General features: G+C 47.6%; 1 protein-coding gene across 10 annotated transcripts in view; it reads left to right on the forward strand.

Annotated features, from left to right (window-relative positions):
- neo1a (neogenin 1a) overlaps nucleotides 1-26218 on the forward strand; it is a 148541-nt gene that overhangs the window by 105877 nt on the left and 16446 nt on the right. For 7 of the 10 annotated variants that reach the window (XM_068571464.1, XM_068571485.1, XM_068571471.1 and 4 more), the window contains exons 8-15: nucleotides 14051-14285; nucleotides 15294-15448; nucleotides 17689-17837; nucleotides 19739-19877; nucleotides 20205-20254; nucleotides 23275-23419; nucleotides 25066-25176; nucleotides 25272-25466. In XM_068571464.1, coding sequence (XP_068427565.1) covers nucleotides 14051-14285; nucleotides 15294-15448; nucleotides 17689-17837; nucleotides 19739-19877; nucleotides 20205-20254; nucleotides 23275-23419; nucleotides 25066-25176; nucleotides 25272-25466 — 1179 coding nt within the window. The remainder of the gene's footprint in view (nucleotides 1-14050; nucleotides 14286-15293; nucleotides 15449-17688; nucleotides 17838-19738; nucleotides 19878-20204; nucleotides 20255-23274; nucleotides 23420-25065; nucleotides 25177-25271; nucleotides 25467-26218) is intronic. The other 3 variants (XM_068571493.1, XM_068571510.1, XM_068571535.1) reach the window with 1 other exon arrangement.

The following is a 26218-nucleotide window of genomic DNA, read 5'->3' on the forward strand; positions in this document are numbered from 1 at the left end:
TGCAGTTAAATGCGGCCCCGCTGATGGTTCCCCTCTCGTGGATGTTTGGAATGGAGAAAGGTCAGCCGTCGGCCGTTTCAGCACATGCACGGTATCTTGACGGTCATTAATAGCGGTATGCGCTTTGCATCGATGCCCGTGGCTTTGAACTGCGGTAGCTGATGATGGGTTAGTGCGTGGATGAATGTTCGCACGAGAGAAAGGAAGCTTATTCCCTTAAAAGAGATTCCCCGAAAAGATTTTTGGTGGAGTGCAGGTCAAAAATAGGACCGCAGATTGCAGAACAATTTTCCCTGACATTCCAGAAACGTGCAATATGGGTCAGCTAGTTGCAAACAGATGTGGGTAATTGGGAGCACAAATGCCAAAAGTGGACCTAATTAAGCCGTCTGCTGCAGGAAGAGCGAGCGCCTGTTGAGGTCTCCTGTAACGCCGCCTCGTTCAGACCTCGTCTCTTAAGAGCGATGGAGGTTTGTGTCGTTATAGTTGGACGAGTTATAGTTTGTTGTCAGTCATCACATTTTGCCACAGACAAAGATTAGTTATTTAATTTTGTGTGACTTTTCTCACCAACAAAGTCATTTCTCACTTATATGTTAAAATAGAACAAGTTCAAATTGACTTAAGTTGCTACAAAGGGTTTTTTTTAACTGGTTAGGACCTTTTCTAGCAACTATATAACCTCCATAAGCAAACGAGCAACACCAAGAAGATAGATCTCCATATCTATTCGTATTAGTTTAGCATAAATCGATGGTTTTCATGGAAACACTACCGCTTCTGTCCACAGGGGACTCTGAAATCGACACAAACAGAAAGCAGAAAGCTGCTTTAAATTAATTGTAATAAATCCCGGCCCCATGCTCAGTTGTTGGAATCAATAAAGGAGAATATAAATGATACGGTTCATGAGGCTCGAGTAAATTCTCAGCACGTTTGCCAATGTTTTCTTCACTCGACTATAAACACCGGCATTTGGAGCCGTCGTGACGATTCTCTGCTCGCGTGTCAACGTTCGCGGTCGAAGACCTTGTTGTCAAAATGATCATGAGGGAGGTTAGTCAGCGATGGAGGATCTGCTATTTTAGGGATTACCGTCACGTGTCGTGCATTGACAGGAGTGCAGCAACAATTGGCGGCCTCTTCCAGGCACATGGGTATGTGAAGCGTTTATGCGCGATACTTCAGTAGGCGGCAATTACAGCTCGGAGAGGAAATGGGTCAAGTTTTTTTTTTCCCCAGCTTTTTGAAGTTGTGCACGCCGAGACAAAGCACTCCTTTTTTATGATTGTCATCCCGCCACATACAGTACAAAGAGTAGGACTGTGTCTGTAAGTTTGAGATGGTGGCAAAACGGAAACGTATGGCAGTGAGAAACAAATCTTTAGTTTTGAGGGTGAAGTGGAGAGCTGCATTCAAGCTTTTACATAAAAAACAATGCGAAAAGAAAAGCCAATGCACTTTTACCAGCGTCATGTATTCTTCTTTTAACAACCCAATCACAAACCCAGGGCCACATACGAGCCGGGAACTCTTAGTTGAAGCCCACTTGAGAAAAAAAAAAAAAAACAGCAAGCTCCAGATTCATGCACCTAAATTTACATCGTAATATGAAAAATGCATAAAGATCTGCATTCAACATTTGCAAACAAAAGAGAAGTGGATGCACTCACTTTGCCTTTTGCCCTTAACTTGCCTAAGTGCATGTTATTTAGCTTTCTCATATTTGCATAACTTGAAGAGATGCACTCCCATTTGCATCTGAATGCTTATTCTTTTGCTCCCTTCGTAAGACGCGCCGGCTCCAAAAAAATATGGAAATACTCCCTCGTCTGCATTCGTCTGCTCCTCCATCTCTCCTCTCCTCTGCATCCCTACATCCCGACTCCAATAACGGTTTGACATTTTTGCCTCCTAGTGCCCGAGCCGAGTACTTCACGAAAGAGCCTGAAAGCTTGTTTGGATGTTCCAGCGCTGAGCGCGTGGAGTTGCATTGAGACGAGTGACAAAGGGAGGCACTTCACTTCAGGTGAAAGATGACACGATGGAAATAAACATCAGTCGGTTGCTTGATGGCGTGCGACACTTCTCTATGCTGTCGGGTTGTGTCGCCAGGTTTTATTCAGGTCGGCTTATGGCAACAACACAAAAAAAAAGGAAAGATGTATTTCTGATGCTAATGCATTTATTCAGGCTTTTTGTTGACTCCAAAGCTTAAACAGGCAAGCAGTCCTCCTCAATCCCTCCATCTCCTACTCCTCTGCTTCCCTCTTTCTCCACCTCTATCCCTCCTCTCCCTTACCCCTCCATCGAGCCGTGTTGCTATTAGTCCCCCTCCTGCTCCTCCCTCCCTTCCTAGACCTGTGGCAGCAAACAGAAGAGTCCTGTCCTCCCCTCCCGTCAGAGGTACTCGACCCCCGCTGAGAGATGGAGATGCCTCGTCGCTGCCTGAGTGCTCACGGTTGCTCTCCCTCCATCACTCTGTGTATTTATGAGAGCAGGCACCGGCAGCTCCGGCATGATAAACTGACATGTGTGCCGTCCCCAAAGCTGCAGCTTGACAGATACTGGAAGGGTTATATTTGGAGAGTGGCACACACCGTAACTTCATTAGCAAATCAATTAATTGCGTCAGTCCTGAGCACCAGACCTCCCCGTGAAATGACACGGGGACCAGGAGTCTCTTCCAGTATTTGCAGATGACTTGGCGCCGCCCCCGAAAATACAAATAAATACAAGCGCTGGCTTTTTGTTTTTTCTCCCCCCCCCCACCCCCCCCCCCACCCCTCCAATGGCTTTGATCTGGGCCAAGACGGTTAACACCTAATAAGGATTAGGACCCAGAAAGGATCAAGAAGGAAAGAAAACAACCCACACAAGTTTTATTTAGATGTCACTAACACACAACACATGAAAGCAAATGAAGTGGAAGTTTAATGTAGCCTGTGAGGACTAATTAGAGGCCACGTGGAGCCTTGTGTACTGTTGGTAAACTGTAAAACTTCCATTAAAAGCCAAGTGCGGCTGCATGTTTTGACCAATAAACGCAGGTCTGGATAAGAAGCCGGCTAACTTTTGTCCATATGGACAAAACGTACGTTGTTGGATCAGGAAATTCCCCTCAGTGCACTTGTTCGGTTCATTCTACTGGAAAGTACCAAAGTCTAATCCATTGAGTTACCCGCATTGTAAAACAAGGAAAAATAAGAAGGGGTGACTCCCTACCCTTTGAAGCGCTCATAAAGTCAGAATATGCCCATTCCTTGATTGTTTTTATTCCTTTAGTGCGTAAGGGTTTAAAACAGGGGTGTCAAACTCATTTTAGTGATGCTGCCCAGTAAAATCACAGCATAATAACGCATAAATAACGACAATATTTCTCTGTTTAAATCATTGGTGAAGGGTTTTGGATGATAAACCCTATTTTAAGGCCTTTCAATAATTAACTAGAAACATAAAGACCAAAAATTCAGACATCAGCCCTCTGTTCATCTGCCTGGGCGCTCCATTTTTAACGACTCGCAACACAACAATATCAGTGCCAACATTGATTGTGACTGTGGATCAATGGTTTGCATGTCCGTCTTACAAGCAGAGGATCAGAGGTTCAAATCCCAGCCGGCTAATTTTGATCTAAACATAAAAAATGCTGTTTTTTCTTCTGTTGGATTTGACCCCATGGCGAGCCGGATCCGGCCCGCAGGCCGTATGTTTGACACCCCTGGACTAAACCATCGAAGATGTGAATATTGTCACTGGCTGCTTCCTTGCAGTTAAAGTGACTCAAACAATCTTCACTCCTCGTCCAGCAAAGTGTTTTCTTACCTCGCCGGCTCCCAAAATACATGTCCCCAACTCCCCCCGTTGAGTTTTCACAACTTTTACCTTTTAAAAATGAATGAGGCCAGATGCGACTCAGTTGTGTTGAGGCACACAAAAAGAAGAAAGAAATCTACCGTAGAAAAATATATTAACACGCAAGAAAAACAGTATTGGCAACAAACAACCACAACAACATGAAAAGTACTAGATAACTCGAGCGCAGCCATTACAGCCGGTTGACAGTAAGCGGAACACAAAGCCAAAGAAAGATGTCGTGGACCCGCTTGCCAGAAGCGATTCTGCTCACGCGGTGAGCAACACAAAGGAGAGAAAGCTCCAAACTCTTCCACCTTATGTTTAAAAAATTGCACTGAGCCTTAAGAGAGTTTTGCATTTTACAAACAGAACTGATATCTGTAGAAAATTTGTCCCGCAAAGTCGCCCAAATAATGCAACCGTTTCAACGGCAGCAGTAATTGTTTCCACGCGGACCGCCGATGCACAAGAGAGACTTAATCCATTGTTGTGGTTGTGTGCCGCCACGCAAGCAGGACGGGTTTTATGTACAAATATGTCTTGATGTCCTCCTCTTTTTAAGTATTTCAATTGATATTGAATTGAAAGTAAAAGGGAGACGCTTTAAAAGCAGGTCTCTCCCAGCGCTGCTGTCAGTGTGATGTACCGTGGCAGCGCCTCTAGCTAGTGTTGAGCTTCCTTATGAATCCATACACTATAAAATGTAACTAGATCATGATTAAACAACAAAGAAACCGTTTCAGTCGAGTTTGGAGTAGGCAGAGGAGCCACAGACATCCCCAGCATCTCCCGTATTCCCTCTTCAAATCAAGGAGTGAGAATAGGCTGCTAAAAGAGCTCTTCCCCCTTCCAGCCAGACTCGAGCCGCACCGACTAAAAAGGCCCACTTCAGGGAATACGGAGTGCTCCATCATCCGCCAGCAGGGTCACGGCCGGGCCAGCAGGAGCGCTCGGTGTGACGCTGTGAGCATGTGAATGTGTCGGCGCAGTGCAGGCGGTGTGAAGACGTGCGACACCGGCGTCTCGTACTGCCGGGATGCGCACGTGGACTCTGGCGGAGAAACCAACCGTGTTTTGTTTTGTTTTTTTTAAACCGATCGAGCCCACGACATCGTGCCGTATTGACGATACAGCACCGCCTCTCGTGCCTTATTGCCTGATTAAATTGCAGTTTAATCGTTCAGTACCGGCCTCCATCGGTTTAAAAGACACGGTTCGTTCGCTCCCATGCGACGTCGCAACACGCGACGTCCTCGCAACGACAATCGCCGCCACGGGACGTCACATGGGAGCAAACGTGTTTCTTAAACCAATCAAGGCCACGACATCGTGCTATATTGATAATACGGTACTGCCCCTCGTGCCTTATTGCTTAATTAAATTGCAATTTCCCAAAAGTCAACATTACGTTTTATTTTTTTATTTTTATATATATATGTAATGAGCGTTGCTTTAGCACAATGCAAAGAGAAGAAGCCTGAGAGGCGGAGAGAGAGAGGAGTCTGTTGGTGCCGCTAAGCACGAGCAAATAAAGTGCAACTGGGGATAAAATCAACTCCAAATGAAAGTAGTTGAATCCTTTTCCATTAAAAAACCACATAAATGAACAGAACTGTACCTGTTCTCCAGCTGCTCCACTTTAAGCTCACGACATGTAGCTGCAGGTTCAGAATAATGAGCGGCTTATCGCTACTTGCAGTCTTGAGAATTGCTGTTGGTGGGATATTGATTAAACAAACATGATAATAGTGTTTTATTTAGAGCATTGTTGTTGTTTTTTAAAAAAACATTTTTTCATATAAATGCTTGTGATCACGAAAAGGGGAATTTAAAATCAGGGGGCTTTTGGTTGGGGAATAATAATGATATGTAAATGTGAAAATATTCCACTAAAATCTGCCTCGTAGCAAAATGCATTGAAATTCAAATGAGGGGGATAAAGCCCTAAAATGTGCACACAGTGTCTTAAACTGAAATACACACACACACGCACCATATTAGTGATAGTGATTAGTGAACGTGTCCCCCACTGGGGGGGCTGCAGGAAGCTGATCAGAGGGATTGTCGCCTAAATTGATTGTGAAGAACTGAAATCAGCCTCCACCAAATTGCTGTTTATCCGTGCGCTGATGGCTAAGTAAGTGTTTGTGTTGTGGCTCTGTCTCTCAGGGGTAGTGATGACTGTGTGTGTGTGTGTGTGTGTGTGTGTGTACAAGCTGAGGCTCTCACAGCTGAACTTTTCTACGGGCTGCATTTACTCAAGCGTGGTGGAAAGCGTTGCCTCATTTATAAATGGCCTGTCGCCTAAGTGCTAACTGCTAAATGTTCTGGGCGTCTATTTTCGCTCATGTTTTAACACAGGAAAGCGAGAACAAAAAATAGCTTCAAAAGTAGGCATCAGTGTTGTTTTTTTTTGAAGGTCAGTCTCATTATCAACACCTGTTTTTGGCCTTGTGTGCGTGCGTTTGTTTGTTTGTGTGTGTGTGTGTGTGTGTGTGGTCTGACGGCCTGTTTTACACTCCTCACCAACGCGTGCCTTTTTTTTCTCTCTAACAATATAACACCCTCCACCTCCAACACACACTCATCCAGGATGCCGATCTGATGTTGTTGGCCGCGGCCGGTCCTCTGGGTGCAGTAATTGGAAGTACCACATGGCACAAAAACATCGCTTTCCTTTCACACCCTTTCCCTTCGCTGCAGGCAGCTGACCCCTGTGAGCGGCGCCACCGAAGCTTTTATTTCTCCTCCTGTTAGCAGCCTCCTCCTCCTCCCTCCCCTCCCTTTCCTCTCCACCGCGCCCTTCCAGTTTCCACAAGCTAAAAGTAGAATAAAGAGTAACGCCACAGCGGGTTTGCGGGCGTCCCGCTGCCCGCTAGCGTCGCGCGATAGCCGCGTCTCGAACCCAGGGAGGCGACTTCGCCGCTACAGTTGGAGTCTGATTAGCTGCCTGTTTGTTAGCGCGTCTCCCAAAGGGGCTGCAGCTGCTCGCACTTCTGCAAACATCCCATTTGACCTTTTCCCTCCCTTTCCTGGTTGTTCAGCACCACTCGCTTTATACATGAAACGTTGCAAGTGCACGTATAGATGCACGCACACACACACACACACACACACACACACATACCTAGACAGAGCTTTCTCTGAAATCAATTACTCCATCCCCGGCCGGCTCTGTTCCCCTGGAAAGGTTGAATTGTATTTGTGTACCTCCAAGGTAATAAGATACAAAGGCAGGCGGGAAAAAAAGCGTGTCTCCAGTCCCGGGCATCGCCGGCGAAAATGCTCTGGAGACGCAGGCGGCAGCCATCGCTGGCTGTTTGGATCCGCTTGAAGAAGGGCGAGCCCAAGAGGCCTCGCTTTCCTCTCGGCAGCCAGCATGCGGAGCACGTGATGCGTACGGCGCCGATTTGTCAAAGCGGGAAGGGAGGTAGAGTCGAGGGGGAGGGTGGAGGTTTACATTGTGTATCATATAGTCGCACATCTGCATTTGCATACAGAGTCTGGGCGAGCAGCTGTTGGCCTCGTGAGCGTGCATGTTTTCTGCAGGTGTGTGTGCTGAAGGAAGGAAGGCGTTCCAGGGGAACAAAGTAATCACACCCAAATTAACTCACTAGTGACTCGCGGATCAAGGGGGTACATGTGTTTGATGGTGAAGGGACGCCGTATGTACACACGGTGGATGATTAAATATTGATGCGCCCGCCACCCCATTCAATTACTGTCCTTGTTTTTTTAATTTTTTTTAAATAACGCTGTTAGTTTTCCCCGACGTGTTGCGATCCCGCCTCGGTAGAATTCAGATGACATTTTCGCACATCCCCACACAGTGAATCGCTCCGCTTCGTGTTTAATTTTAAGGACGCAGAGCAGGGATTGTCGCTTTTTACATATATGTTTTTCTTTTTGAAATGAAAACTAAACAACCAGAACATAAATTGCCAAAGGGCCAAAGCGTGGATGCAAACACAGATCTGCCGCCATCTCATCCAAAACACACCCCGTGCAAACGCCGTCTCCCTGTCGGCGGCGGCGGCGGCGGCCCACGGGGAATTTGAATGTGGGGGAAAAAAAAGCGAGACATGTATGATGAATTGAAACAAACTCCATAAGCATTTAAGAGGAAAAAGGCTGCGGGGCTTCAAAGCGATATCGTCTCTAGTTGATAAACGCACACGGAGGTTTCAGCCGCCTGATGGATGGAGCTGCAAAACAAACCCCCTCAATCCCACTGAAGCGCTCGCTGCGTCGCCGCATGGCGTCCGGGAAGACCCGTGGATCCATCAGATGGGTCCTCCCACATCCCACTTTTGTCTCCTGCCACCACAGGAGTGTTGAGGGAGTGTAGAGAAGTAAATACATCTGTGACCCACTTCAAACCTGTTCTATCAGCATTTAGGCTCTGTGCTTATTGAGGCAGAGAAACGCCGCTTATCAGTTCTCAGATTGTTGATCCCCCCCACACACGTTTTTTCTGAAAGTATCAGCTGGCACAGAAGTCCCGTTTTTTTTTCTTCTCAATATTCTGTATGAAGTTATTCCCCTTAATTTGCCCGACGTTGATGTGTCCCATCTGGCCCCACCGTCGCCACGTTCATCCCCTCCAAGATTGTTGCAGGGGGTAAAAACTCATTTCAAAACTCATTTAGCGGGATCGCCATGTCTTTTCTTTTTAATTGATGGGGAAAGTACTTTCTCTCCCGAGGGAACGCGCCACATCTCAAACGTTTCCCAATTATTGCGCCCTAGAAAGTGACGGGGAGGGATGCGGAAGGGCACGACGCCGTTTATTTCTGGAGAATCGGTACGAGACGGAAAGAGGTTTTGGAAGACCTCGTTCACTTTCAGCTTTCGTGAGGTTTTGATCTCGACTGTCTCCGAGTTATCGAAAGGGAGTGTGCGCCGTCATGCCGCGTCTGTCAGCTTCCCCTCGGCCCGCGATGAGGCGTCCGCAACACAATGAGCCTCGAGGAAAGGCCCAAAAGTCAAATCTGCAGTGAAATTAGCAGATTTAATTGTTTCCCCTTGTGCACGAAGCACTTTCATCCATTTTTTTATTTTTGATGAATGACTCGCGTTGTTTTTTTATTGCTTTTCATTTATTGTTGTATTGCTTGGAAAGCGTTTTGTAAGCGTTGAAAATTGAGTAAAGAATTGAGTTCATTATCGTTCTCGACAAGTTAGTCGAGAGGAAACTTAAGAGAACGACGACGGAAAACAAAAACCTGCTCGGTCGGCCCTTTTTTTTTTCCCCTTTTCACTCCCCACTTTCCGCTCTCCACCTCTCACTTTGTCTTCACTCGGTCTTCTCTGACTCCGCTTCCTTTGTCGGCGCATTAAGGAGCCGCTCGAATGTCGGCGGCTGTCAGGGCCGGCTCATCTTTCCAGCCTTATCTTGAAAGAGGGAAACAAGACTGTCAGGAAGGATGGGGAGGGGAGTGAGTCAGCCGTACTTGTCAGCAGTTCTTCCACCACATTTACTTAACAACCCATAGAAGTGTTGAGGTGTCGTTACTCGCGTTGCCTTTACATTCGTCTTTTTATTTCAGAAAGAAATCATCCTCGCGCGTTTCCTACCACAGACCCAGAGATGTGCTCCCCACATTTCCTCGCCCCGTCGCATGTTCACATGTTCGCAGGACAAAGACTTTCCAGTTTGAATCGACAGCGCTTTGTATCGGTGCATTGAAAGGCTCCGGACCGGGCCTTTTTCCCCGAGTACATTCATTCACTCTCCCTTCATTGTACGGCGGATAAAAGTAGTGACTCAGTAATGGGCCGCGCGCTTTGTGCCGGATCCGTCTCTCGTTGCGCTCGTCATTACAGAACCGCATCAGACACGGAAAGTAGTGCTGAGAAAGTCCATTTAGCCAGAGCCCGGCGCGGCCCGCTGGACTCCCCTTAAAAAAAAAAAAAAAGGCTATCGGTAGTTCCAGCGCAGGCGGGTGCTGCTGGCGAGATATCTGCGTTCAGTAGATTTATGCTCTCTTGGTGGAGGTGCGTTGTCTGCGAGGTAGGCCGCTCTTATCTTTGTGCTCAGACCAGATGATGAAGCAACTGCTTGGCGCAACTTTACAGCTCCACTCACCGGGGAAAACGCACAGCGCGCGCGGGATTATGGAGTTAGCGGCGCGCGATAAAAGTTACGAGGCTTTAATCAAAAAACTTTCACGCTACTCCCAATTATTTTTTATTTCAGAGCCGGCTTTGGCTCCCGTTGAATATCAAGATGAATGCTTTGCTATGCGTGTCTTTGTCTTGACTGTTTTGCGTATTGGTTCCCCAGATTTATTATGCAGATCCAGAGTAACCTTCCTCATTAAGCCTTAATGCCAGCCATTCATTACCTCTGGCACAGAGACTAATGGCACTATTAATCAGCTATGAATAGAGCCGGGCAGCGGCGGTGGGAGGCTGACACCTCCTTACAGTAACAGTTTTAGGCATGCATGTACAAGACAGATTGTCAGAAGGACACAGAAAACTGTGCCGCATGTCAATTACATGCAGCCGACATGGAGCGTAACGATGGAAACTACATCTAAGGGTCGTTTGATAATCCCAGAATGCATTTCTCGCCAGGCGTTACAGTATCTCTCCGTCAGTAGGGCATTCCTCGACGTATTTGCTATATTCCCAACATTTTCACAGATCAATTAGTTCAGTTTGGATTGAAGACGGTCCTAATTAAAAAAATAGATAATTTGCAACATTTGTCAAACATCTGTTAGTCTTGTCAGTATGTGTAGTTCAGGTACAGTAGCTGTCCAGTTGTAAACAAGCTATCATACTACATTAGAGACTTTTAGCATGTAGGCCTGAACGCAGCCTCCCCCCGAACGCAGCGTCCCCCTGAACGCAGCCTCCCTCCCCCTGAACGCAGCCTCCCCGCCCCTGAACGCAGCCTCCTCCTGAACGCAGCCTCCCCGCCCCTGAACGCAGCCTCCCTCCCCCTGAACGCAGCCTCCCTCCCCCTGAACGCAGCCTCCCTCCCCCTGAACGCAGCCTCCCTCCCCCTGAACGCAGCCTCCCTCCCCCTGAACGCAGCCTCCCGCCCCCTGAACGCAGCCTCCCTCCCCCTGAACGCTGCCTCCCTCCCCCTGAACGCTGCCTCCCCCCACCTGAACGCTGCCTCCCCCCACCTGAACGCTGCCTCCCCCCACCTGAACGCTGCCTCCCCCCACCTGAACGCAGCCTCCCCGCCCCTGAACGCAGCCTCCCCGCCCCTGAACGCAGCCTCCCCGCCCCTGAACGCTGCCTCCCTCCCCCTGAACGCTGCCTCCCTCCCCCTGAACGCTGCCTCCCTCCCCCTGAACGCAGCCTCCCTCCCCCTGAACGCTGCCTCCCTCCCCCTGAACGCTGCCTCCCTCCCCCTGAACGCAGCCTCCCTCCTCCTGAACGCAGCCTCCCTCCCCCTGAACGCAGCCTCCCTCCCCCTGAACGCAGCCTCCCTCCCCCTGAACGCAGCCTCCCTCCCCCTGAACGCAGCCTCCCTCCCCCTGAACGCAGCCTCCCTCCCCCTGAACGCAGCCTCCTGAACGCAGCCTCTTATGAAGTGTTGGTCACTTTTGGTCTGCTAATCCAAAGTAGAGAAGCAGGAGTTGTCTTAAATATTTCGACTGCATCCGTGAATCCCCCCTCTGTGTCTGTTTCATCTCATGAAGATGCTTCGTGTTTCTATCATGAGTGGAACTTTGTCTCCAACAGTGTTCGTTGTGTATTTCACTCGTTCATGTTCCTCAGATTGTGTTCACGGTAGAGTCGCGCAGGAAGTGCTTCCTCCTCAACAAACGGGCGTCGAGCTCTCGTGTAAGTAGCGATGGCCTCGTGATGTACGCGAGACAGCGGAGCCGTCTTTATACACGAGGATGACGGTTCAGCGTCTGGTGGTTTTACGCTGCAGTCAGAGTATTAGAGCGATGATATGTTTCCCTTTGTCTTTTTTCATCCCCGAAAATTGGATTTGAAATGCAACGGCGGCTTTGAGGTTGAAGTGTTGACTTCCAGCTGAAAGGTTGTTTGAGGTTGTTGACATCCAAATTGGTTGAAGTGAGCAGTTCTAGCACTGTTTATATCTTAACCCCCCACAAACATACAGACAGATGTTTTTCAGACTCTTTAGTCACATGACCTCAATCCTTCAGAGTTGCCGAGGCCCAAATTTCCAAAAGTGAAGACGTCGAGTGTCTGCTAATCTCCGAGACATCGACTTTTGCAACCAAATCATGTGTATGAGCAATTGATTTTTTTTTTTTTGCTTCTTTTTTTTTTTTGGCTCGTGTCAAATATTCCGAAATGAAAGATTACAATCAGCACTTTTAACCTCATGAATCATTGTTTCATTTCAAATCCAAGGTGTTGAGCCAACACAACCATCTGAAGACACACACACACACACACACACACACACACACACAGACAGATGAGAGCATACTGTACAGGCAAACACTGACGTTTATTTTAAGCCACAAACGCGTGTGTGTGTGTGTGTGTGGGGTAGCGTGTGTGTGGACCAAAGAGCAGAACCCCCCCCCCCTCTTCACTCCGGCCGCAAAAGTCAACGAACTCTAGGGAATTTGAAATATAAACAAATATTGAAAGCCGTGTCCGCGGTAAGCCCTCATGCCACGACAGACAAACATGCCAGCGGCTGCTTTGCATTCGAGAAGTATTTCCTCCAGTAATAATACACTGTTTGAACACTACACTTACCGTACTCCTCTTCCGTATTTCAGCTTTGGCCCTTCAGGCAATTTCCTCGACCTGCAAACAAATGGAAATGTCATGCGGACTGACTGACGTTCTTTCCTTCTGGTTATTGTTTCGCCCACTTGCCAAGCAAATGAAAAGCACATCTCTCTGTTTGTTCCTAAAAAAAAAAAATGAAAGCAAAAAACGCCAACCACCAAATTAAATCGCTAACATTTCTGTGGCGAGGCTGAGGAATGTGACGGCTGAGGTTTAAAAAACAAAAACATCTGGTATAGTTGAGAGAATCTAGACTTTTTAGGCGCCTTTTTTTTTTTTTTGTTGCTGTGATGAATTAAAGCGTTGAATTCCCTGAGCACAGACGGTTTCCTTGTGTGCATTTAAGAGGCGAGGAGGTGGTTTTATCTCAAAACAAAGTCTCCCTCCGTTTGCCAGTTGTTGTTTTGTTGAAGTTAATCAACCCTTTTAGCACGGCGCCAGAAAGTAACATGCAAACTGGAAGCAAAACTAATTTTACCGTAACTCCGTGAATATTTATACTTTATAACATCTGATAATGACTCAGACTTGCCAGATTTTGAAAATTAAATTTCTCCTGGGGAAAAAAAAGCAAAATAATTTTGACAAATGGAAATTTCTTTGTGACATATTTATTGATAACTAAGACAAAAAGTACCAGGTGGACAACCACTGTGACGTGGGAGAGAGTCAGGTGTGCTGTAGGAAAATGTCCCATTTCACTTAAATAGGTACAAAAAAATATTATTTAAGTTTTCTATTGTGCGTCTGAACCTGCTGTATAATGGCTGACATGGTAATGAAGTACTCTTTAATGCCAGTAGGGAGCGCAATAATTACCTAGCATACATGCTGTATTATGTATGCGTATGCAACAACGTGACATTTTTGTACCTTTTTTGGTTGTTGGTGTGCCGCGGGATTTTTTTTGATTGTAGAAAAAGTGCCGCAGCTCAAAAAAGGTTGAAACGCACTGCATTACAGTACTAAAAGGGTTAAAAATGTCAATCATTTTTAATCACAAGTGATCGGCGGGACGGCCGTCTGTGACAGTGAAATGTGTGACGCCGTGTTCTGCCCTGACGTTAGAGATCTGTGTGTAGATCTGCATGTGTAGTCCCCCTTGTATTGTGCTTTTATTTGTCAGCTTCCTAAGTGTAGTAGAAGTGTTTAATTTCTGTGGTTCCTTGTCACGCCGAAAGGCTTTTTTTGTTACGTTGTTGTTATTTTGTTTTTTCTTCTTTTTTTTGTTTCCTTCCTTTCTTTCGTTTCACTGTCATTTCCATTTCATCCCCCCTTTTTCCTCCCTCTCTCCTGGACCCTTTCGGACCCCTTTTCTGCGTGAGGGCCTCCCTCATCCCCTCCTCCGCTGCCTCCGTCTCCTGCCCCTCTCTGTCTCGCTGCATCCAACCCGCCATCCTTCCTTCCCTTCCTCCCTCCCTTCCTCCCTCTTCCCGACCCAAAGGTGTAGCCCCGCCCTCTTTCCTCCCCCCCTCACTGACTCCTAACACTACTGACCATGTAACGCCAGGCTCCGGAGGCGTGGCCGGTCCGGCGGGGCCCACCCCCTCCGGCCCCCGGGACGTCGTGGCGTCCCTGGTCTCCACCCGTTTCATCAAGCTGACCTGGCGCCCGCCAGCCGAACCCCACGGAGACGACTTGACCTACTCCGTGTTCTACAGCCAGGAGGGAACGAGCAGGTAGTACACGCACGCCACCGTAGTACTGCCAGGAGGGTACTAATACAACGCATTACTGCTGGAGTCAGCAGAGTACTAATACACATACGTTCCTGTGCGGGCGCCTCGGACCGCTCTGAACATATCTAATTAAAGCGGTTAAATCACTTATCATAGCAGTAAGTGTTAATTAATTAAAAACAAACTTCCTCCCTCAAAGGATTACCTTTCCCGAGTATCAACAAAACAATTCAGTTCAAACGCTTCCTTAAAGTGTCTCTGTGATGATTCCCCCCGGCTTCATGTGTAGAGGATTTACCGTGTGCGTCTGAGAAGGACATTTAAGAAGCTCAGAGGGTTGTTTTTTTTCCACCATTTCTCTTCAGCGGTTTGCCTTTCTTTCTTTTTTTCCTCTGTAAAATAGCTGTAAGTCATTTTCAGAAGTGGCCTAATGCATTAAAAGGGTTTTTACTCACCCGTGCCGCAGCTTGAGATGCAAATTAATACGTAACTGCCTGTGCAGATGCACGGAGCGTCCAAATACTATTTACACAGACCGGTGTGGCTGCACATGTGCTGTGTGCCTCAAACTCACCGGAGAAGACCACGCTCCTCATCATCATTGGCTGAAGAGCTGATGCACAGAAAACAAGGCTTTTGATCCATTTTCCAGACATTGAATGTCAATATTTCAAGTTGATTGAGGGGCACTAACACGTTTCTTTTGACAATTTATGGGCTAAATAAAACAATTTATCAAGTGTTATTATAATGACAATATCACTTGTTGCACTTTCAAATCATCATCTATATAAAGTACAGTACAATACACAATTATACATAACTAAACCAGACATTATGAAGACATTAAGTCCAACACTTTTTTCCCCCCCACTAAACCTTTCACTTATTTTCTCTCATGCTTTCAATGCTGTTTGTTTTGTAAATAGAAGATATAACAGTTCTTAAATGTTCTGCATCTGTGTTTCTCTGTGTGTGTGTGTGTGTGTCTGTGTGTGTGCACCCCAGGGAGCGAGTAGTGAATACCAGCCGTCCAGGGGAGATGCAGGTCACCATCCAGAACCTCATGCCAGACACCAAATATCGCTTCAGGGTCGTGGCCCACAACAGCAACGGCCAGGGAGAGAGCTCTGCGGCGCTCAAAGTGGCCACCCAGGCTGAAGGTACAGACACACACACACACACACACACACACACACTGTTCTTTTCTATGTGCTCAGTAAACAGGAAACGTAAACACGAAGCCCGACTCCGAGCCCAGTCGGTTGGAAAACATGCTCGCGCTGGCGCACACCGACGCAAACAGGATGCACTCAAAAGGAGCGCGCAAACGTGCAAATAGACAAATATTCACTCACAAACAGCGTACGCTCACTTCAAACAGAGACCCCCATACACATGCACCGACACACACACACACACACACACACACACACACACACACACAGGGGAGGCCGTTTGCTGCCGTGCGTTAAGGCAGACCACCCAACAGCAGAGCAGCGGTTTCTTCTTCTAAGCCTCTTCTTGTTTATGCCCCAACATTTACTGTGTAATCCCTCTGTGTGTGTGTGTGTGTGTGTGTGTGTGTGTTGCTTTAAACCATGCCTACCTGAGTAAGGAATGTCTGAAATTAGTATTCCAGGTTTTTCTCTCTGAAACATCTCCCTCATCCGGCCTGCACAGAGATGCTTTACAGAAGCTCATTAGGATGCTTTGAGCGGAGAACACGTGGGAATTATTGAAGGGGACAAAAGCTTCTCTTCTCCTTCTTTTTCTCTTTGTGTTTCGGGTGTGTAAGCCTTCCCATCCCCCCCCCCCCCCATCCCCTCTGCTCCAAATCACTCCGTCTCACCCACATTTTTTAAAAAAGTGCCGTGACGGGGATTTCCCTGCACGCCGTCGGGGTGGACGTCCCTCACCTCGTGGCTCAGCCACAGCTCAGTCTCTGTCACTTTGTAGGTCAGCCGCCGCCGCCGCCGCCTCTCTCTCTCTCCCGACGTCCTTGGTTGGAGGGCGGATGGATCGGCTCACACACAAACACACACACACACACACACAAACACGTTAATTCAGGAGCCTATACCCCCCCCACTCTCCTCATGGGGGAAGCAGTGAGGGCGGGCATGTACCTGTGCAGTATGTCTCTGTCGTGTGTGTGTGTGTGTGTGTGTGTGTGTGTGTGTGTGTGTGTGTGTGTGTGTGTGCACTTTTAGCGCAAGAACATGCTCCGAATTGGAGCTTAAACTTTTGACCTGCGCCTTAGTGCCAGGCATGTGCACACAGCGCTGCACTGTGTTACCTCTCCGCAGAGACCGGCTCGATACACCTGGACACACACACACACACACACACACACTCTCACTCTGTTATGCGTGCATGTTGACAAATGGGGAGCTCCTCTCTTCTGTCAGGAACACCTGCAGCAAATACAAGATATATTTGTATATATATATATATATATATATATATATATATATATATATATATATATATATATAACAGTCGTAACTTTAACCTCGTACTCACCGGTTCATTTTCAACCCGATGTTTCACAGTGAGGAGACAACGAGACGTGTCACTTTCCATCTACTAACTGACACATTAGGGCAGTGACACACATGTTGTGTTAGCGCCGTCCTGCACCACACTGGGTATGAAATACAATATTTCCTTAGAGGCTAACATGGTAAGCGTTGTGTCTCTCTATTTATCCACAGTCCCCCCCAATTCTCCAGGGATATAAAGTAATCTGACAAGTTCCCGTAAACTTCTACGCTCCGAAATGTTCATGTTCTCATTTATTTGTCCGATCTTACTCAAAGCTTAAAAGATGTAATCTTCCCGACACGGCACCGAGTGTAAAGGGAGACGTATTATATTGGTGTTTTCATTTAAGATAGCGTAACCGCATTTCTAAACCTTCCAGATGGACATTCCTGCCCTTCCCTATCTATCTTCCAGAAAGTAGAGCTTACACACAGACACATCGTAATAGATTTCCCCATCTAATCCCGCCTCATATCTCCACTAACCAGACGCAATGAGATAAACTGTGTACCGCGCCGAACATAAAGCTGGAGGCCGACGCTGATGGAACGCCAGGCGCACGTTGATGTTTCTGTGGCGGCACACCTCCAGTTTGTTTCTCGTGGGGAATGACAAGAAAATCAACATGGCCGGCAGCCCAGACCGGAGGGGGCCGATTGGACCGGGGCCGGCTCGTGGGTCTCAGGGGAAACGTGGCAGTGTTTTTGGCAGCCGTAGCTGGAAATTGCTAAAAAAAAAACAACAACTGCGTTTCCCTGTCTTCCAGAAGTAACAAAATGGGTGCTCAAGATGAAAGGAAATTGTTCATGTTTGATGGTTTTTTTTCTTCTAATTTCCTTCCGCTCTCCTGCTTCAGTGCAAGTGCCTGGCCCGGCCCCCAACCTGCAGGCGGTGTCCAACGCGCCGACCTCCGTCTCCCTGAGCTGGGACAAACCCCTCACGGGCAACGGCGAGATGCTCACCTACAAGTTGTACTACACCGACAAAAGCTTTGGCGACGAGCAGGTACGGTTTGGCCTTCACTCGCCCCGGCTGTAGTTCATGAAGGAATCCAAAAGACAGCCACAGGTTTTGGTGTGTTGAGAAGGAAAACGTGCAGTTTGTGTCATTGTCTCGCTCCCCACTCGGGAGACCTTGTAAGAGGAGAAGCGCCGTGTGCAGAGCCGACGTTTGCTTTGGCGTGGTTCATTAGATAGAAAAGAATACGACTGCATGGCCTAAGTACATTTGTGATGAGGTAAGGAGTTCCTAATCATTTACCCGACGACTCTTTCCGCTGCTGTTATCCGGCTTTGTTCTTTTTAAATGTGCGTCTCACACAAAAACACAAATCGTGCACACACAAAAAAATGAGCGGATATGATTCGCCCGAGTTGTTCTCCGCAGGTCCACCAGCTCCGTCGCAAGACTGGAATTCAGCTGGTTAGATATCGAGTCGGCCCCGGCAGTAGCGCTGTGCGAGCCAGTGAGGCATTAAAAAGCTTTTAATATGATAATGGATGAAACGTCAGCCAGCGCGCCGAGTAATGATGCCTCAGCTCCCCGGAGAAGAGAGCCAGAGATGAGGTGGAGGGAAAGAAAAAAAAAGGCAAGCGACGTGGAGAGAGGGATGAAAAGAAAGAAGGACGGGGACGGAGATGAAGTTTGAAAGACGCAGTGCTCAAAAGGTCATGAAATATTAAAGAAGGGTGGAGGCGGGAGGGCAAGGCAGGGGCGGCCTGTGATGCATCCTTTCCAGGGCGACGCGGTCGTCCGCCTCGAGTTCAGAGGTCGCGATCGGACCCGCCCCCTGAAAGAGAGATTAGATTTCCCGCAAAAGTCTTCGGCTTTTTACTCCAAATGTCACCAGCGGAGAGCTGAATGCAAATTTAGCGTAATAACTGCGCCGGCCCAATTTGTAAAGCAAAAAGTTGCGATCGCAGTCGGGGTCATTTGCTTCTCGGCGGAAGATGACAATTTTTTCACACCGAATTACAAAACGGGAACGTTGGTGCAGTGAAGGCGGCCGTCAGACTTTGTTAGCGTTGGCATATTTGGAAGATTGTTTTGGGTCGTAAATCACTTCAAACTTGTCTCAGGATTCTGCAATCATCAACATGTCAGGAGTGAGAGACTAAAAACCAATGAATTGTTTTGTCTTTTTTTAGAAATGCGCATTCCTTTTTCATTTTTTAGCTTTTCATCATTTGTTGAAATGTCGTCTTCATCTTTTCATATTGAATTGTTAGTGAGCACATTCACTTCTGCAGCTATATTTTATATCTAAGACCGTTAAATGCCTGAGATGAAGGCCATAAAGGGATAGTTTGGGTGTTGTTTACACGGTTATCTGTTTGAAGACGGTACCAGCACAGAGGCAAAGCGATGCTGTGGACGCGGCCGGCAGCTAAATGTATTTAAGCCACCTGAAAGAAAAGCCCACAGAAAACAATCAATATCAGTGAGTGAACGCTATATTTAGAATATCTTCGCTGCTTTAGCTCATCGTCAGACAGCTGCACAGTCGATCTTTGCGACGCGGAGCTGAAGCCGTTATCTTCGCTCTCGCCAAAGGCCGGACTTCATTCACAAAAATCGATCGTTTTACCTCACAGAGACGCAGGAGTCGCCGGTCTGCTGCTGCCTCGATGGGTCAGCTTGTGTTGTTGTGTCACTTTGGTCAGTTTTGGATTCAATTTTGGCTGTCTGACGGCAACGCCAACCTGTCAAATATGCTAAAAATAGCGTGCACTTCAACGGATGTTAAAATCTGTCGGTAATACACTGACTTTTGACAAGTACCTCTTACGACCCCGCTTAAAAAAACATCCAAACTATCCCTTTAACATTTGTCGTCGCCCAATTCTGTTTCCAGATTATTATTATTTCTTAAACTGACTGGAGGGTTTTGTCTCCCTCTCGTCCAGGACGTTGACATCGACATTCAGTCCTACACCATGACGGGGCTGAAGAAGAACACCGAGTACAGTTTCCGCGTGGTGGCCAACAACAAGCACGGCCCGGGCGTCTCCACCGATGACATCACGGTCCGCACGCTGTCCGACGGTCAGTATTCATTTTACCACTGTGTAAACACATCATCCCCTCATATAAAATAGTCTACAATATGCTGATTTCAGTCTAAAAATGTTACTTTGCTGTAGCTTTGATTAGCGATTAACCTGCAGATTATCTGCTCCATGAACCGATTCATCTTTTACACTGTAAAATGTCAGACATGTAGAAGATCTTATTTTCACAGAGCACAAAGTGCTGTTTTTTCAGAGCAACACTTGTAAAAACCTAAATTACTCAGCAACAGCTAATCATATTGTGTGTTTGTCTGTCTGTCAGTGTGTTATATTGAAGTAATTGTTTTCTTTGGTTTCACAGTACCAAGTGCTCCTCCTCAAAACCTCACCCTGGAGGTCCAGAACTCAAAGGTAAGACATTTTGCAGGACCTGTTCTTGGTCTTTGGGTTTTTTTTTCCACCCTTACTGTAACCTGTCTGGTTGAGTTAAAACCAACTCATTAGCACGGTTACGTCGAGCTGGTGTGTGTGCTGTCAATCAACCCCCCCCCACCACCACCACCACCACCACCACCACCCCCTCCTCTGGTTGGACCAAACAGCAGAGGCCGCTCGACAAGGCCGTGGCTCTTTGTCCGCTTGTGACGCAGAATCTGGTGCAATTTATTTGCGGTGTAAAAAGCAAACAACCACAGGATGTTACGATGGCAGATTTTGAGTGTAAACACGATTAAATCCATCTGCTGAGGCAATCTTCTCGCTGACCTCCATCAGCATGCGTATACACTTCTGGAATTCACTGGACTTGTTTTTCCTCACGTCCTGATGATCCAGCACGGAAAAAAAAAAAAACCCTCCTAAAAAAGCTATCCAGTGAACGAGCTGCCGGTACGCAACAGAAAGCAACGACGCGTCGTCCTTTTCCTTTGGTCCGGACCGAATAAAGCAGACCGCCGGTGTGAAAGCATCCTCAATGAGGACTTAAAGTAAAAGCTTTCACGGTTGGTTGCGCACACTCTCACAGATGCAACATACAGTACAAGTGAGCGATGCACCTGAACTCTTTGGCACACACACACACACACACACACAGTTTAACAAATCCAATGCGTAGCCCGCAGGCCCGAAGGCCGCGGTTTCTCTGTGCGATTAGCGTCGGAGGCCCGCAGCCCCAGCTGGTTAAGCGGGTGTGTGAACCCTCATCGATCCTCTCGTCGGCAGGAGACTCGCCTGTCAGAAGGTTTTATCCTCCGGATCCCTCTCTTGTCTGTACAGCAGCAAGAGAAGAGTCTAAACAGATACAGCCCAAATATTTGAAGATATCGACAAACTAAATGTAATACTTGACACAAACTCTTGGATGTCCAGCAAATTAGCCCAGTTAACACAGACGCACGTGTGTCTTTTGACCTATTCAGCGACAAATCGGTGCTTATTGAGATGCTACGTTGGAAGCTTCGCTCGATTCCAACATGTGACGGTGAGATTTTGTTTATCTCGATTGGATTTCTCTGAGATAACAGGATCAAATTTCTCACAGCCTGAACCGACAACTCCTGGTGTTCTCGCACTCTTTTTTTTTCTTCTTTTTTTCCACGTATCATTGTTAAATCAGACCTGTTCTCGTTAAAACATACTGTAGTTCTGATTAGATAATCCTGCTGCGGGCGGCACAGCGGGGTCCTGATTTCAAACAGGAAGCTGGTCTCGGCTGCCTGTCTCTTTTAGCCATTTGATCTTCAAACAGAGAGCTGAAGGCCTGTTTATTGTATGTTTCCACCCGAGTGATGGATTAAATTCAACCCCCCCCCCACACACACACACACACACACAAAAAAGAGACGTTTCTCACTCATGACATGCGAGACAGAACGTGGGGGGATTGCATTGACTACAAAAGCAGCAGCCAGCGCTTTTAGCCCTTTGCTGGTCGATGCAGATCCCGAGTGAGAGAGAGGACTGTCAAAGCAAACTAGGATGGAGGGAGGAAAAAAAAAAAGTGGTAGACAATCCTATCACACACTCCCAGCTTGAGTGAGAACTGGCCACCCATGCTGAGGGATACTCTGCTGAGAATTGTGGAGAGGAAACACTCGCGCTAATGCCGAGAGTAAAATGAAGAGACTCTGTGGACAGCACGGGAGTTGTAGTCGAATTTTTTTTTTTTGAATGGACAGTGTACGTCCAGCTGTCTCTCCCCCAATTACACCCAGACAGACCCGCATGTACAGCTGTGAACATCTGGCGTCCTTCATTCCTGAGAGTTATTGAAATGTATCGTTCTATTTGTCGTCATTGTCTTTCATTCTGAATGGAAACGGTCGTCACGTCAGTAATTATGGTTCAAGTATATAGATGCAAAGTATTTGTACAATACGCTGTTGGATACGCACGGACAAATAGACCTGTGGGGGAGGGCGGGGGGGATCTAATTAACATGCGTTTCTCTCTCTGCTCTTTGGGCCTTGTCGAGCAGAAGCGCACGTCTTTTACCCGCAAGGCGGCCTGGAAATCATGTTTCTGTCATCTTTATTTTGCACCGTCTTTTCCTCACTTTTGGCATCTTTTCACTGTAATTTTCCAAAAGTCAATTAAACAGGCTTTCATGATTAGGGAGGGGGGTGGGGGGGAAGAAAGAAATAACGAGTTGGGGGCTGATAGTGTAATAAGAAAAATGGAATAATTGAACACACTTAACACAAATTTAATTTGCGCAATTCCCTCGACTTGGCTGGGTAGGAACCCACAACTGTGTGTGTGTGTGTGTGTGTGTGTGTGTGTGTGTGCGTGCCCCCCTACAGTATTCAAGCTTTTGTGCATCAGTGGGGAAGCGTTAATTAACTCTTCTCCCACGCTGCGCAACCCCCCACCTATGTCTTTAAACACACACACACACACGCAACTCGGATGCATGAATCCCACAGCGGTGCAGCGTGGGGGCCCGCCGGCGAAAAGTCCTGCATCCATCACTCTTCCTCCTGGACTCTCTGCAGAGTTAGCACGGCCACGTGCAACTCCCCCCGCCCTCCGCTCATCGAGGACAACTCCTTCTGTTTCTCGTGCTTCCTTATTTCCTCCTAATGCGTCAATCTGCACTGCGTCACCGACAATCGGAGGGGTGTGTGTGTTTGGTTTTAGCGGGACCCTCCCATTTGCAGCACTGTCAGGAGGCGAGGGGATGGAAGGGGAGGGGAGGGGTGAGACGGCGTTTCATCTGGCCAGCAGAGCGCTAACGCCGCAGAGTGACGCTAACACAAACACGCATGCCAAGGCGTGTGGGAAGCTGGCAGCGAAACTGAGGTCACCTTCACAGCTGCAGGCCCCCTAAAAAAAAAAAACACACACACACCCTGCTCCACATGTGTTGAACATAGTTTCTTTTGTTTAATCCGACCCCTTGTGTATTTCCCCCCCCCCCCTCCTTCCCTCAGGGCATCATGCTCCGGTGGCAGCCCCCGCCCCTTAACGGACAGAACGGGGAGGTCACCGGCTACAAGATCCGATACCGGAAAGGATCCCGGAGGAGCGAAGCAGCCGAGACCACCGGGGGCACCCAGCTTTTCAAGCTCATCGACGGTAATGCGCCCGCGAAGTTGTGTGCGTCCGTCCTTTTTCTTTCAGAAAGACGACAGACTCAGTTCCGGCCCATTTTACTTCCCGTTTATGCAGCGTTCCATCTCTTCTCCATGTTTGGTTTTCATCCGCGCTCACGCTCGTGTTTTAGAGCGCTCCGCTCTGTGTTTTCACGCAGAGTGTAAACGGGTCCGTCGACATAATGCTATCGCTGTGAGTGATTGGTGCCCTCGACTGAAAGCACAGCTGGTCTTGCAGCCGTTTTATATTCAAATCCAAAGACTCCAAGCCCCGTCTGGGATACATTTCTATAGAACCCGACGTTAAAATGGCGGATCCAGAACGAGAAGTCTTGTATTTTGATCCCCGTGTTCCCTTTTGATGCTTCATATAGGTCCTTCATCGAAAACTTTCATGCCTTCAGACTCCCATTTCATCTTCTGCCGTTTGCATCCAAGATGCCGTGAGCTAAGTCTGCCACGCTACAATATTTAACATCTTGATCTTGAAAACCTCAAGACGTGTCGGAGTTTCTGTTTGTTGTCTGTCTGCAGCTCTGTTTATTTAGTCAACATCTGAACACTTTTGAGACGGACTTACATCTCGTACTGTACCCCCCCCCCCCCTTGACGTTCTCCACCAGCTACCGACAAAATATGCACAATATCACCAGAGACTGCGCTGCAATGGTGATTAATATTGGATGTTGTCTCAGCAACTTTCAAGTGGCCCGGCCTCACGCTGCGCGTGCCGCATCAAAGAGAATATACACTTAAAAGTTGATTTTTTTTTTCTTTTTTTTTTCGAGAACATTCTGGGGAGCGAAACAGAGGGGTGTTTGTTGGTTCAAAAGCGTTTAGAGCGAGACGTTGTAGCCTCGGAGGCACGGAGAGTTAGGCAGCCTTCAGAAGCGACCCCCAAGGGTGGCCCCGAATCCCGGGTACAGAGAGAAAAGACGACGGGATTAGCGCGTAGCGTGCAAAATGGGACAATGTGACGACCATGAAAAATTGAGCAGCAAATTAATACAGCGACGCATCATTTGTCAGCAGGCGTTCCCCCTCTTTTGTGCATCGCAAAATGGGCACCCAGCGGTGACACGTCTCTCTCTCTCTCTCTCTCTCTCTCTCTCTCTCTCTCTCTCTCTCTCTCTCTCTCTCTCTCTCTCTCTCTCTCTCTCTCTCTCTCTCTCTCTTTCAATTCTGCCTTAAAAATATAAAGTACTTTCTTGAAGCCGCTTAGTTTTATACTTTTTACACACACTTTTTTTGTGCTTCTTAACGGAAAAATCCATTGTTTGCTCGCCAAAACGTATTAACCAGAAGTGGAAAAGTACATTTCAATCCCGTCCGTGATATTGAGTGGAAAGGAAAGTTCATGGCACCGCAGGAGCCTGAACTTGATTCTTCCTCTTGGCAGGCTTATAGATTTCCTCCTTAAATTGTGTGGCGAGGTATCGGGCATCTGTTTAATATATTTGTGCTTTGAAAATATTTATTGTGTCCGCAACTCGAAACCCCCGAGTGAGCGGCCAGTAAATGAAGTGACTAAAACCTGATTTGAGAAAGAGAGAGATCTGATGTTTTATTGCCGCTTGAACTTCATTTCGAGCTTTGACTCTGACCCGGTCTCCTTCTTGACCCGTCCAGGTCTGGAGCGCGGGACGGAGTACTCCTTCCGGGTGTCGGCCATGACGGTGAACGGCACAGGACCGGCCACCGAGTGGACCTCGACGGAGACGTTCGAGAGCGACCTGGATGGTAACACGCCCGCTCACCTTGAGTTCACATCGACCAAAACAGCTTCTGAATCGAGGAGCTCTGCTTGAAGGTTTCCTGCGTTTTATTTGTCCCAGAATCGCGCGTACCGGACCAGCCCAGCTCCCTTCACGTCCGGCCGCTGGTCAACAGCATCGTGGTGAGCTGGACGCCGCCGGAGAACCAGGACATCGTGGTGCGCGGGTACACCATCGGCTACGGCATCGGCAGTCCGCACGCTCAGACCATCAAAGTGGACTACAAGCAGCGCTACTACACCATCGAGAACCTCGGTAGGAACCGGACCGCCGCTGCTCTTTCTCCATTGGTCCACGTTGTCACGGAGTGTGTATTGATTTGATATCTCGGGTGATCATTGAAGAATCAAAGCGTATGTTTTTCAAAAACGCACTTCTGATCTTGATGAGACCGTGGGGGACGAATCTCGGCTCAAAATGTCAGCATTTAAAATATTACAATGATTGTCCTCCAAGAAATATAACTGACTGGTTGTTTGACATTTTAATTACGACTGAGCAAACACACACACGCACACAGACACACACACGCACGCAATAAGAATCAATTCATGTGTGCCTCATCGAGAGTAGTTACAGGATTAATGAGATCTTCTCCGCCGCACGCCGGAGCCGCTAATTATACAGATTGGCCTAATGGGGACACAATAATTAAAGGTCAAAAATGTTTGAATAAAACCAACTTGTTTTCGGTCATTGTGATACTTTGCTGCCATCAAAGCAACGGAAAGCATCATGCACACGCTCTGCCGGGTCCCGCCGCAGCACGAGTGCCATTTCAGTCCAACACTTTGACAAAAGGGGGACGCACTGACTTCATTCTTGGGTTTTAGATTAAACAATTTCTTAATAAAACTCAAGCGATCACTGTGGCGATGGATCCCATTTCAGTAATGAGCGGTTGTTTGAAAAAGCCAGACACACGTTTTGTTCCATTGGCACTTTACAGATCGTCTTCCTGCTGTGTTCGTCATGTAGGTCATAATCTGTTGCTGCCTTTTTTTTTA

Source organism: Clinocottus analis, unplaced genomic scaffold (assembly GCF_023055335.1).
Source record: "Clinocottus analis isolate CAN_PGR_092001 unplaced genomic scaffold, fCliAna1.0.p SCAF_1, whole genome shotgun sequence".
NCBI classification, from domain to species: Eukaryota; Metazoa; Chordata; class Actinopteri; order Perciformes; family Cottidae; genus Clinocottus; species Clinocottus analis.